This window comes from Nelumbo nucifera, chromosome 3 (genome assembly GCF_055504915.1).
Source record: "Nelumbo nucifera cultivar China Antique chromosome 3, China Antique-T2T, whole genome shotgun sequence".
Classification (NCBI taxonomy): Eukaryota; Viridiplantae; Streptophyta; class Magnoliopsida; order Proteales; family Nelumbonaceae; genus Nelumbo; species Nelumbo nucifera.
Window position 1 is genome coordinate 97,658,106 of NC_142651.1, and position 13,873 is coordinate 97,671,978.

General features: G+C 35.1%; 1 protein-coding gene across 1 annotated transcript; it reads right to left on the reverse strand.

Annotated features, from left to right (window-relative positions):
- Positions 1 to 240: 240 nt before the first annotated feature.
- Positions 241 to 11,837, reverse strand: LOC104588403 (uncharacterized). The gene is made up of 7 exons (XM_010246310.3): positions 11,392 to 11,837; positions 10,541 to 10,669; positions 9,949 to 10,026; positions 7,875 to 8,015; positions 3,862 to 3,888; positions 715 to 810; positions 241 to 637 (listed from the first exon to the last, which is right to left on the reverse strand). Exons 1-7 carry the CDS (start codon positions 11,707 to 11,709, stop codon positions 437 to 439), a joined length of 990 nt encoding a protein of 329 aa, XP_010244612.1. The 5' UTR covers positions 11,710 to 11,837; the 3' UTR covers positions 241 to 436.
- Positions 11,838 to 13,873: the final 2,036 nt, after the last annotated feature.

Below are 13,873 nucleotides of genomic sequence, written 5' to 3' on the forward strand. Positions count from 1 at the left end.
TGTTATTTTGGGCTGAGTTAGGAAGGAGTACATATGCAAATATGTAGGGTGTAGAACCTTATATTTTGTATGTATTTACGCTGGACACATTTGCATTTGTACTCTTTCCAAACTGAGCTTGGCTGCAAATGACATTTGTTTTAGGCAATATTGCTGAATTTGTGAAAATGTATTATATCTTTACCAATCAACACGACCCCACCAGCTTCTACATATCTATTAATCATTCAAGTGTGGGTATTTCTGCAAAAAATTGACTGTTTTGATGGAAGGCTTTTACATATCTATTAGTAGGGTTCGCGTGAATTATATGAACCATTAACTTTACATTGGGAAAGGTTGGAAGGCTTGTGGCGCAAGCGCAATGGCACGTTTGTGTCAACAAAATGCAGGGAACTGCCAACAATTTTGGGTACCAGAAATCCTTACTTTGCCTCTAAATGCATCCTCCGTTTATAGAGTTTTCTATTGTATTGATGCAGAAGCCTACGGATTTTCCCAGCCCCATGGCTTCTGCAAGTTTTGATCTAGCTTCACGGTGACGATGTAGAAGTATTACAGTGTTCAGTAGTGCCCATTTCACCTGAGAATCTGCTTCATTCTCTGTAAAGCCCAAGCATTTGAATATTCTGTTCAACTGTTCCACCATAAGAAAGCAGTTAGTAATGGTGTACCATAATAGAAAATTGTTTGTTATTGAAGACATTATCCAACCTTTTCAATGTCAGAGTAGCTTCCTTCAGAGAACCCAAACACAAGATATTCTGATACTAGACCTGCTAATGTTATGCAGGAGAATCTGTTCAAATTCTGCCAGAAAAACATAATCATCAATATAATTTAACATACACCAAGTACAGAACAATTTTTAAGAAGATCTGCAATAAAGAATGGGTAAATTATATCATAAGGCAGCTGAGAGTCTGAGACCATAAAATTTTTCCCTTCCTATGCCTTACGCATCTAACAACTCAACTAATTGATTTAACTGATCCACCTCTTATGGATCCCGAAAGCACCTCCAAGTAGGCCCCAAATTCCCCAAAGATCAACCGTCAAACATAAGTTCGATTACTTCTTGAGAGGGAGAGACCAGGGTTGAGGGCTGATGACATTGGAAACTGAACCCATAAAACCATCTTTACATCATTTGTAGATAAGTCTCTGATCTCTCTTGCCTGTACACAATGTGCCAACCACTCAATGTGAGTGGAAAAGAATATGGCACAAGGTGGTTCATGACTGCTATTCATGTACAATTTCCTTCTTCCTTGATTGAAATGTTAGATTTGTATTGATCAACAACAGTTAAAACAATGGGATGCTGGCCAATATCATGTTGACGTTGGGATGTTCTAATTAGTAATTACCTTAAACTGTGTTGTAAGATTATTTCCCTTTGATGAGAAATAATACGCAAATAGATGCCATGGCATTTCGGAGTTAGTATAGGCATTCTTATCAACAAATCACTTTAGTTATAGTACTTAGATGTTTTGAATACACATTAAATGGAATATATTTCACTTGAATTTTGCTTAATATTTGCATGCATGGGTCAATAATCTAAGATTAGCTCTGTACTTAATCATGATGTCAATAGAACTTAGCAATCAATCTTCCAAAAAGGGGACTTATTTGGGCACATCCCTGTTTATATTTATGTTGAGAAACTTCATCAGGTATTTCTGTCTTTCAAAACATGTAGTTTTCATTAATGATTCAGAGCTTGTCGTTGCATAAAAAATAGGATGTGCCAAATCACTCCTAAAAATTTTTCACTTGCCAAAAAGAGAACAATTTTAGAATGTCTATCAACCATTCAGTAAAAAAATTTGGACAATTATTTGGAAATTGCACAGTAAGGCACTTCAATTGAGTGAAATCCATAGAAACATTTAAAAATGGAATGCCTAACAATGAGTCAGAAAATAGACACATCTGTTTGGAAATTGAACAATAACAGTAAGGCACTTAAAGTAACTGAAATCAATAGATGCACATTCCTTCCAGGATTAGATTGTATGTGAAATTACCAGATTCTCTTTGAAGTACATAACTGACTATTTGCACTCTATCATTCTTTCCAATAGTAGGAGTGCCAATCCTGTAGGTGTCATAAAAAATTTGGTTCTATATTGTAGGTGGAGTACCCAAGCTTGTATGCTGGTAAAGTTTGGGGGAGGGCTACCCCCTGTTGTGTAGCCCATTACCAAAAAGCATTAGCAAAATAAAAAAAAAAAAGTACCCAAGCTAGTTGGTGTAAGGTGGTAAAAAGGCATGCAACTATTGCATGGTGAAGAGGATTATTTGTCATTGACCTTGAAGGTTAAACCATCAGATTAGAGAGACAAGATCTTTCAAGTTCTGATTAATTCCCTATTTGTTTGGGTTTTTCAATCTCTTAATTCCTTAGTCAATTTGTTGTCTAGCTGAGTGGTTGTGATTGGTTGATGTGGCAGAATATCCAAAGGCAGTACAAGCATCAAATTTCCAGCTTGTCTTAATGGTTCTTGGACAGAAAGTTAAGAGAACAAAGAAGAAAAAAGAAAGACAGAAGAGTGAAGGGTATAGTTGCACTGCCTAACTTACTTGGGGAATGGCATCTCACTAACCAAGCTAAGGGTGAGTCTCACCACCAACAAGATAATCTGTCAGATTATCAGTGGGGCCACAGCTTTACACCTAGATAGGACCAATGGACTTGGATCAACAGGTATGGTGCTTTTCTTAACATTAAAAGAAAATATTAGAATAAAGAGAGAAATTACAAGAGATGTGAGTACCAAGGGAACATGAGAAGTGTGTTGCAAAAAGTTCCTTCACTTCAAAGATATATTCTGCTTTGGGACCTTTTTTCTTGCTCTTTTTTTGGTTGAGTTACCTTTTCTTTTTCTTGCTGGGAAAGAGTTCATTTAGGTATATTTTGTACAGGGGTAGCACCTTTCAATGGACGTGGATTTTCATGGCTGCCTCTTACTCAACATGTACAGTCTGTTTTGACAATTAACAAAATTTGACCTTACCAAAAAAGTAAATTAGTAGTCTGCTACTCTTTTCAATTTGTAGTGCACAATTGCAGACTAGTTAAATTTACAAGTTTATTTTGACAGGAAGAAGATATCAAGCAAGGAATGAATAAACAAAAGTATGCCAGGGAATGGAAGTTTATTAATTATTATGTATAGATTTTGCCTGCTTACCACATCAGTCAATTGGCACTTTAGATGCTTTGTGAGAATGAGAATGACTATATACTATATACTAGAACAGTAGAACTTAGCCACAAAATTTTACTGCATTATCTAGCACGAGCCAGTGATCTTGTAGAACCCCACAACACACAGGTATGGACACTTAAAAAAGAGTAAAGAATAAGAAAGGAAAAGGAAGTTACTTCGCCAAATTCTGTTCCACCTTTAAAGGATTCAAATATATATATTTTTTATTGTTAAGAATTAATTTTATTGCATGATGAAAGGATGATAATACAAATACCCAACGCTTGGGAGGTAGGTAACTCAACTATATGCCAAACACAGCTGACGGCTAACCAAAAATAGCTTACTAACACCTCAGATTCCAAAACATGAAAAGCATCATGCTCTACAGAATAGAACAAGATAAGGTTATTTTCTTAACAGAAAGGTTGACATATGTTTGAATTCTGGTAATCTATAAAAGATTTGATTTCTTTAACTCAACTGTGTGCCTGTTCACATTAATTACTTAAAACTGCTAGATATCAATAATTTCACGACCATGAGACTAGAAGAAACCCTAAAATGTTTCAAGTAAAAATTGTGCATGTAAAATAAGAAGATATTCTGTCAGCTAATAAGAAAGAGCATATGACATTACCTTTGATGAAAAATTTCCTCTGTTCACCTGCAAAAAGAGGAAAGATATCAAAGTAAAATTCAATACCAACAACAATGCAATAATACTTGTTAACCAGCAACATACATCATCTTCCAAATTATAGCATGTACATAAACAGTAAGAAATGGATAAATCCTTCCTGCAAGGTTTGTGAACTTTGAGCTCATTGCCTGAAATGATAACTAACCTCACACTTCCAAGAATACGGATAATGATAAAATGATCAACGGTTTAGTTTGTCGACTAAATGTTTTTTCATCAAGTGAGGGTTCTAGATGGAATGGATTGGAGGAACAGAATTTGTACATCCAACCACACTCAGGTAGGGTAAACTTAATGATGATTATCTGCCAGGCAAGGTAACTTCTTTTCAACCAAAACCAAAAACATACATGAATGTTAGGTATTTCTAAATAAAATTACAGGAACTCCTTTATCTTCTTGGTTGGGTAGTGATGGATGATAAGTACTTCCTATGCTAGACCTACTTGTGTTGCCTTTACTACCCATTTCTGATACAAATCTATTTACTTGATACAAAGTTTGCTTTCAGTTATCCTGGTATTACTATTAAGTATTAACTTTAATTGGGATAGAGTATGAAAGATATGACATCTAAACTGGCCTCCAAAGTAGCTTAGCGTGGAAAGACACTGTCAAGGGACTAGAGATGCTACTAACAGAAATTGCTCATAAAATACAAAACATCTGAAACTAGAGTACAAAATAAATACCACTATTGAGGCATGTAAAGGTTCAAAATATTGCAACATATCAGGGTGTATCAGGTGTATTGTATCGTTCTGGTAGTGCCTAATATGCTAAATAACAGGTAATTTGGGTCAAACCCACTTTCAGGGAGTAGCCAGGCCTAAGATCGACCCCCTATAAATTTTTGAAAAAAAAGAGGGTTGTGCCTTTGAACATCCAATATGCAAGTTTGTGCATACCGGGTATCTTGTTACTTTGAACCTTGAGGTATGCATAAATATAAATTGAAAAAGAAAAAAAGCCCGATATGCAAGTGTGGCTAACTTTTTGTCAGAGGCAATCCATGTTAGAAGGAAAAGAAAACTCACTTTGGCATATGCATTTCCATAATTGACCTTTTAATCTGCATATAGGAACTTTCCAATGTTAATCTGCATATAGGAACAATAATAGCAGGGGCCATTGCTAGGTGTAATGGTAAAATATAGGGCCAACAAGTGTGAGAATGTATGTTTGAAACAGCTGTAGCGCCAAAATTGAAGCAAGGTTCAAAAGATCACAATGTATCAGGGTGCATTGGGCTTATTGTATCATTCCAGTAGTGCCCTGATATGCTAAATAACAGGTATTTTGAGTCACCCACTTTCAGGGGGTAGCCTGGCCTAAGACCGACCCCCTGCAAAATTTTGAAAAAAAAAAACGAAAAAAAGAGGAGTGTGCATTGGAAACACCTGATATGCAAGTTTGTGTGTATTGGGTGTCTTGATACTTTGAACCTTGAACAGGGGAACATAAAATAGGGACTCACTCCAGAGGACTCAGAACTCTGTAAAATTCAAACTGCCCATACTAGAATTATCACAAGGGTAGGGTTTACCTAAGTACTACTTTCCAGTCTCCTTCGACTTCCATACCTTTTCTTTCTTGAAAGGTAAGTAAAATGATTGTATTAATGAAGAAAGGGGAAATCCCCACTAATTACGAGGCAAGCCCCTTTGAAATAAACGAGCTCTCAGTATACACTATGCACACCATCTACAGTCAAGAAGAATGACTGGCATAACCTACCAAGCAATAATTTGACCCCACTGATCACAAAAAACTGGAAATGATAGACCAATGAAATTCTTCTTAAGGCATGACTAATTAATTAGGAGCCTCTCCACTCTGCCTACTATTGATTCCACTTGAGATGCTGTGCCCCTAAAAATCTGATTGTTTCCTTCTCCCGACAAAACCCAACAAATATCCATAGGGGCAGAACATCACAATGGCTGCTTTTTATTGTTGAAGCTACAGGCCATGCAAAAAACATACCACAGATGTCATTATGGGGCACCCATGACTTACCAAAAAGTCTGACGACGTGGACCCATACAGAACAAATATGGATAATGTAGTTGCAGATGGTTAACAGATTCCCAATCACCTTTGCATAAAGAGCAACAACTCACCAAAACCATCCCTCTGGCCATAAGGTTATCAATGGTTTGGTTTTTGTTCAAGATAGCAGCCCAAATGAAAACAACAACAACAACAACTTTGGATGGGGCACCTGATCTCCAGATCCACTTTCATGGCACTTCATTTGAGTTATGGACTGATGATAATAAAAATCCAAAACTCTGTTTTTCTTTGATTTTTGAGAAAAATCTCTGAGTTCACTTCCTAGGCACCAGAAAATCAAATCAGTCTCGAAAAATCATTTTCCAAATAACATTGGTCAATCTTCTCAAATCAAAATCTCATACAGTCTACTGATCCTAGATCTGCATGGGTTTCACCAACTGACCAAAGGAACTACTCAAGGTACAAATATATAAATTTGCCTTGAATCAAATGGAAAAAAGACAAAAGATTATAATATGTGTAGCTATAACTAAATGAGAAATTGAGAAGAAGCAAGAGAGGAAAGGAAGAAAGAAAAGAGAGAGAATAATTGGGAAAAGAGCAATCTTGGGTTACATGTGTAGCATGTACAACACTTTCCTATTTGTATATGGAGTATAACATGGTAGAAATAGACAAATATGCCCCTAACTAACAACAAGATATAGAGGAAAAGAATATAATACACAAAAGGACTATTAACTACACCAAGTATAAACATGTCAACACTTGGGATCCAAGAAAATGTGATGTTCAACCTTGGAGCTCAAGATTTAGCCTCTCTAGGCTCATATGAAAGCCTCCAAGGGCCCCTAAGATCATCACATATCCATCTAGTGAAATTATACGGACCTGCTTCTATTTCAACATCATGGCCAAGGTAACGAATGAGCCTAGGTCCGTTGTGACAATGTTGATGCTTCTGTTCATATAGAGTCTCTCTCCCCCCACAAAATCAAAGAACACTATTGTACCTTACTAGCCAGAGAATGGGTAAGGAGGGAGAGCCATACTGAGGCTTCTCTTGAGACTTATTCCAAGGAGCCAATTGTATTGGGATGAGAGAGTGAGCATGCTCAATTCTCTTGTTCTATTATTTTTGGAGCCTTATGTACACTATTTTTTGCTTTGATGAAGTTTCTAGTTCATATTAGAAACTTCTGAAAGGTTATATCAATATGTATATTTGAAAGATTATGATCAAAAGTATTTCATTGACTAACTGGGGACAATTACAAAATAGAATAGAGATGTACTAGATGGACATCAAAAGAATAAAAATGAGTCCATCACAAAGATGTACAAGCACACCACCACACAAGCTTTCTAGTGTAATGACATCTCACTTAACATTATACCCCAGTTCATTCCCAATCTTATTAAGTTGTCTGCCACATGATTTAGCTCCTTTGGGATCCATATCAAAATGGTAGGGCAGGAAGTGGAATAGAAATTCCATCATCCTCTTCCAACAAATTTACTCCATTTGATTTGCATTAGAAGAGTTTCCTACCATAAAGAGACAAGTTTCTTTGTTGAGTGAAACAGAAAAAGAAAAACGTTTTCTTTTTCAGATCTGTACTATATAATGCCATTACTTGCCGCTAGAGTATTTTAATAGCACCGTATCATATATAATGCTTACAAATGTCAATGTTCAGATGTTTTAATCTTTAAATTTAATCAATGAGTTAAGACATTTAAAATAAGTACAGTAGGAAAAGTGTCATAATCTAAATGTCCCTTCATCTTTTTAGTTTTTGCTTTTTACCCTTTTATCTTTACTTGGAAATGTGCATAGCATATCCCTTACAGTAGAGATGACATAATAGCATAGATTTATTAATAGAAAGAGAAAACTTAGATATGAAACCTAAAAAAAATCAACTCACTTCTTTAAGAAACTCAAAACCTACAAACTCTACTTTTCCCACTATGAATTTGTCCTTCCAGAAGGCTTCTATACTTGGTACCGCATATCCTCTTGGAAGAATCCCAAGCAAGTAGGCAATTAGAAAATGACCAGCTTCATGCTGCACAACCATATCCAGATAGTTTACAATTTTACATCAATCACATGATGAAGGTATCTCATACCATATGACTATTGAATGCAAAAGAAGACTAGCTGTGGTGCAAGGAAATACATATGCATGTTTAATGAACTAAACGTCACATTGCAAATATATTAGGTCAATTCATAGGATAACCACAAAATCCTAGCCTGGCCAAGGATCACTAAATACCATTCAGCAGTGAAGTAGAGGGCATGATGGACATACAAAAAACCGAATGTAGAAGTGGTGCTCAACAGCACAAACCATCTCAAAGGAACTTGGATCAAAAACTATCTTGAGAACAGTGAATTGCAACACGTCAAAATGGAAATAATTGAAGTACATGGCTTACATGATCCTTAGTTATCTTCAAGAACTATCTTGAGACAGGTTTTATTTGCCTTGTGTTGGCCTTTGCGGCATACTAAGATACATAGGCATGCTATTCTAGAGAAATACAATCTGCTACCTTTTTAACCTCCTGCAAGTGTTGTTAGAAAAGATTTATGTTGGTAAAAAGAAAGGTTTGAGCAAATCCAAGGAGAGAGGAAAGGTTGACATATGATGCCTGATGCTAGTGTTGGTATGGAGTGGACAATCAAGATAGAATGAGATCAGCTGGAATCAGAGGGGAGGTTGGTAAAAAAGGGTGAAGGGTTGATTGTAAACAAAATCTTTAAAAAGAATGTAGTTTTGTAGTTAGAAAGGATTAGTGAGAAATCCAAGGATCAGAAGGTTCATATAAGAAGCCTAATGCAGTTAGACGCTTTAGAATACAGAAATTCAACTGGATGGTTTAGGTGTCAAAAGTTTTTGACAGCTTAAAGGGATGGGGATTTATTTGGGATCAAACCTATAAAGAAATTTAATAAAACAAATAGTTGTAATAGGAGAAGTAAATAAATCCCTGCTTTACACACTAGAGAAAAGGAGTAATTGCAAAGGTGCAGGGCTTTGTATTGTGTGGAATGAGATGATCATTTTTGATAGGGTTGTGTCAGTTTTTTGGGAGAGGCTGTGATTGTTGGGTTGGGTGGTGCAGGAAGGCTCTATTGTGAGTTGTAGGTTTGAGCTTTCTGTCAAACAGACAATGAATATTGAGCAAAAAAATGGAGAAAAAGGACAATGGTCATGAATAACACTGGTCATCTCCCAAGTTCCAATAAGTATGAATTATGAAAATGGTGTTAACAGTCATGTCACAAGAAGAGCAAGGTGATAGAGCATTCTTAATTAAGGGAAACAGCAGCAGAGAATTAGCCTTAAAGCTGATATATTTCCTTATGAAACAGAGGAGAAAATAACTAAAACGAGGCATGTTTACTCAAGCATTTGGAAAACTATGACTTTATAATCTATCTAGCAACATGATTTACAGTAAACGAGGCATGTTTACTATCACTGTGCTCAATTTGTTTTATGTAATGCTGTATGACATCGGGTCAACCAAATTGCAAGATTTTTTACCAGATAAATTTGATTACAGAGGCAATATAAGTATGGGGTTTTTACCAAGAAATTTATTATTCAAATCAAGAACTGTGATGTATAAAAGATTCTCTTATAATAAAATGAATAAAAAAGCTCATTTTTGCATTGAGCTATACACTTTATGCCAAAAAGCAACCCATTGTAAATAAGTAATAAGAAATTGGCACAGAAGGGGGTACCTAAACACTCCCCCCACTGACCACACACAAACAGATCTTAGCTCCATTTTGAAAAACCGGCAACATAGCTTGGCCAAATTTCTTGATAAACATGTAAGTATGTAACTGTTCAATATACTGTGACAGTAGAAGTTTCATATGGGTCACAATATCATTCGTCCTGTGCAAAAGTTCAATTTTAGGAAAAAAATTGTGTGCGGAAAGAATGATAAGGTTGACAAAAGAAAGGCATGTCTTACTTGCATGCACATTAGATGTTTTTCTTCACAAAGAGAATCTGTGTCAAGTATTGAACTCTCCAGTTCATTAAAAGAGATCTGCACCACAACAAATTTAATGAGTTGTCTAGAATTTGTTGAATTTACCAAACCATCATGAAAAACTTGAAATGGGTAAACCAATCCCCAGGAGGACCTGCAATTGGGCAGGGCAGTAACAGTAGTCTGGGACTGGCTATCAACCATGAAAGCAAAAGCATCCACAACTTATAAGCAATAAACGATGAAAGATCTATTTGATATAAGGCTTTGTGTTTATGTATCATCTATCAAGTACCAGTATAGGGGGTATTCAGTTATTTGAGCATATTTATAGAATATTCTGAGTAGGTTGACATGTATTGTTTAATTGTCTCTCTTTTATCCTTGATTCTTCCTTCTTCCCTTTCTTTTCTTATTCTGCTAATGCCTAATGCTAATCTAACATGATGTCAGAGCCAGGTTGATCTAATTGATTTGACATTTTGACCTATTCCTTCCATCCATTTTCAATTTCTCTATCCACTTAGTCATTTAGTATAAAGTAGAGAAATTCTATGTAAGAAAAACTCACTGACTCGAGTGTGGCAATTTTAAGACTTCTGTCCACTAACTCCAGTAATGGATCCACCAGTGGCAGTAAAGGTAATATATCCGGTCCAATCAGCTTCAATTCATCTAATGTATTAACACTTCGAGGTACCTGAATAGAACATAGTCATATTAATACAGGTTGAAAGATGAAAATTTTCACGATATCTCTTGCGGAAAAATGAAACAAAAGATACAGTGCTAAAGAGTGCGATGGCAAAGCAGGATTGGTATGGGCCAATTCAGTTGGACTGAGACCAAGTTTAGTTTTGAGTGGAGTAACATGGCAATACACTACAATAAATACCTCTAAAAGAAAGAAGGAAGAGCACTGAAAAACTGTAAGAAAATAATCAAACCAATAAAAAAAAAGTTTTGGAAGACTATGGATACTAGCCAAACTCACCATGTATATTCAAGACAAATGGATTTAGTGTTAGTGATGGATTTCTAATTCCAACTGATAAACAATAATAATCCTTGCAGCATGAAATCCTTATTAATTCTTTCAATCAAGAATTAGTAAAGTTCCCTAACTCTTCCCCATAAACAGTTTTATCTCGCAAATATTCGAGATGAATCATCTTTCTTGAAAACCCTGTGGCTGTTTGAATAATCTGAATCCCAGTTATTGGGTGTTTGTCTGCCACAATTATGCAATTCTTATTTTTGTTGATACATGGACCAGAGAAATTTTCGTATTGCCTAGGAAATAGATGCCTGCTTTATAGAAGTTCTGGTTGTACTTGCAGAAACTATAGTCTATAGAATTGTCTGCAAATTAACGAGAACCTTAGGAAAGCGCATCAGAAACAAGAGTGAATAGTTCAAAACCTGCAGCTTTGCAGCTCCAAAACCACAGAGACCCCCAGGCTTCTCCTGCAACTGCTTAACGATTGAAAGCGCAGTCTTGAAATTTCCCCTCGACAGCTCCCTATCAACTCTTTGGAGACCATGACGACGCAAGGAGAGTTGTTCCTTGCGTCCAGTCGAAACTATCATGTTTCTAGTCATTTGAAATTCTGGGCGATGGCGAGAGGACATTCCAATTCCATTGGGACGTACTGTAAAGACAATGCTGTTGGTGTTGGGAAAGAAGTCTTCATTAACCGCACAGGCGGCCATCCACCGAACCTGATGACAGAGCACCATTCAATTATCCAAGCAGCTTCCTACATGGATTGCACTTCAATCGCCCAAATTTTCTTCTTCTGCTTCAGTCACACTAATACAAGGTCAGGTGTATTACTGTGCAATTTATCTTTCTTGATTGGACAAGAAAAGTTTTCATCTTTTTTGATAAAATATACGATGTCGGAATACCGTAAAGGTTTTCATCATTCACAACCCAGTGATTTTTCGTTTATTGATATTATTTTTAAAAAATTAAATTATTTTTGAAAATTTTCTAAAAATATTACTTTTATGAGGCGAATTGTCTTTTTTGGGTAAAATACAAAAACTTTTCTGAAGTTTCTGATAATTATAAAAACCTCTCCCATATTTTTATTTTAACAAATACCTCCCCTGAACTTTTAAGAAACTCAACAAAAACTTCACTCTTCGGGACAGAAAACTTTAGATTGATGCACCAGTTCTTTTCCAAATATCCATTCTACCTTTTTATAAATTATTTTACATACAAAATTACTGAGATAATCCCATTTTAACTCAACAAAAAAATATATTTCAGTAATTTTGTATGTAAAATTACTGAAATGATTGTTAAAAGAGGTTTTTGTTGAGTTAAAATGGGGTTATTTCAGTAATTTTGTATGTAAAATAATTTATTAAAGGGTAGAATGGGTATTTGGAAAAAACCGGTGCATCAATCTAACGTTTTCTGTCCGGAACAGTGGTGGAATGAAGGTTTTTATTGAGTTTCTCAAAAGTTCAGGGGAAATATTTGTTAAAATGAAACTATAGAGGAGGTTTTATGATTGTTAGAAACTTTAGGGGAGGTTTTATGATTTTACCCTTTTGTTATGAGAATAAAAGGCGAATTGATGAGGTGCTCAAAGAAGTGAATCTGAATAACCTCCCAACAACATACAAACATGATATCACTTGCATGACGGGTCCTACTTTTATGATGGGCTCCAGTCTCATAGTGAGATGTGTGGTGTTAGATCAAGTTGGTAGGGGTTGGAACATGTTTTGTTGGCAGATCAAAGAAATATACAATTCTCCATGAAATACAGAATTGTAGACCTAAATGTACGGCCAACAATTTTGTGTGCAAGGAATTTTGATAAAAAAATCACATGGTTAGTTACATAATACTTTTCATGTAACACAATTTGCAATAAATGCCCCTTGAACTTTTACTTTGCAATACATTTTCCCCATAAAAAATCAAGGATGAATACCTCTTGAATTTTCGCTTCGCAATAAATGTACTTCATTAGATTTCTATTGGTTAATTTCGAAAAAGATTATCATTCAACTGTTTAAAATTTTTTAATCCCCATATTATTGTTTTATTATTTATTTGAACAATTTATGATTTATTTTAATTATAATTTTAAAATCTTCTCCATTGCTCTGATGGATCATTGTAAATTTAAAGCTAGATTTAATATTCATATGAAATGGTAGAGGATTTTTTTTGATAGATATAGATTTGAAGTTTTGTTTATTTTTTCTTGATTTATTAGAGAAAGGAGTGAGTAATTTTTGTATTTTAAGATAAAGAGAAGCATTCATGTTAGTGAAATGAAATAAGAATTTAAAGAAACTTGTCTTTCTATGCCAATGAAATGCTTTCTGTCATTTTAGCTAAAATGGAGGTATTTTTATATCAATTAGGCCTTGAGAGAAAATGGCAAGGAAAAGAAAATAAGAAAAATTTAGATGGGTATTTTGGTTATTTAACACATTTCAAAGTATGACTTAACAACTAGAGGTATTTGCTGCTAAGTAAAAGTTTAGAGGGTCTTTGTTGCAAATGAAAGTTTAAGGGGGGTAATTGTCATTGGCCTCATGGTACAGGGGTCTTTTTAATTTACCCTTTCAAATATAAGTTTTCTTATTAAGCATGTGCCTATCCATTCTCATAAAAAGTGAGTAATTAATTAAAGTCTTATTAACATTACAGGATAAGTAGTGAATATTATATAAAATGATATTATTAAAAATATAAAAAAGGATATATAGGTATAGTTACCTCGTACTTAGTACGGAGTCATTCTCTACTTTCATAGGATGATAAATTTTGAAGCTTTATTAGGGATTCTACTATGATATCATAAGGATGTGATATTTGAAAAGAAAATAACCAATCAACCAGTATCACAAAAGTGGTAGCCAATCAGGT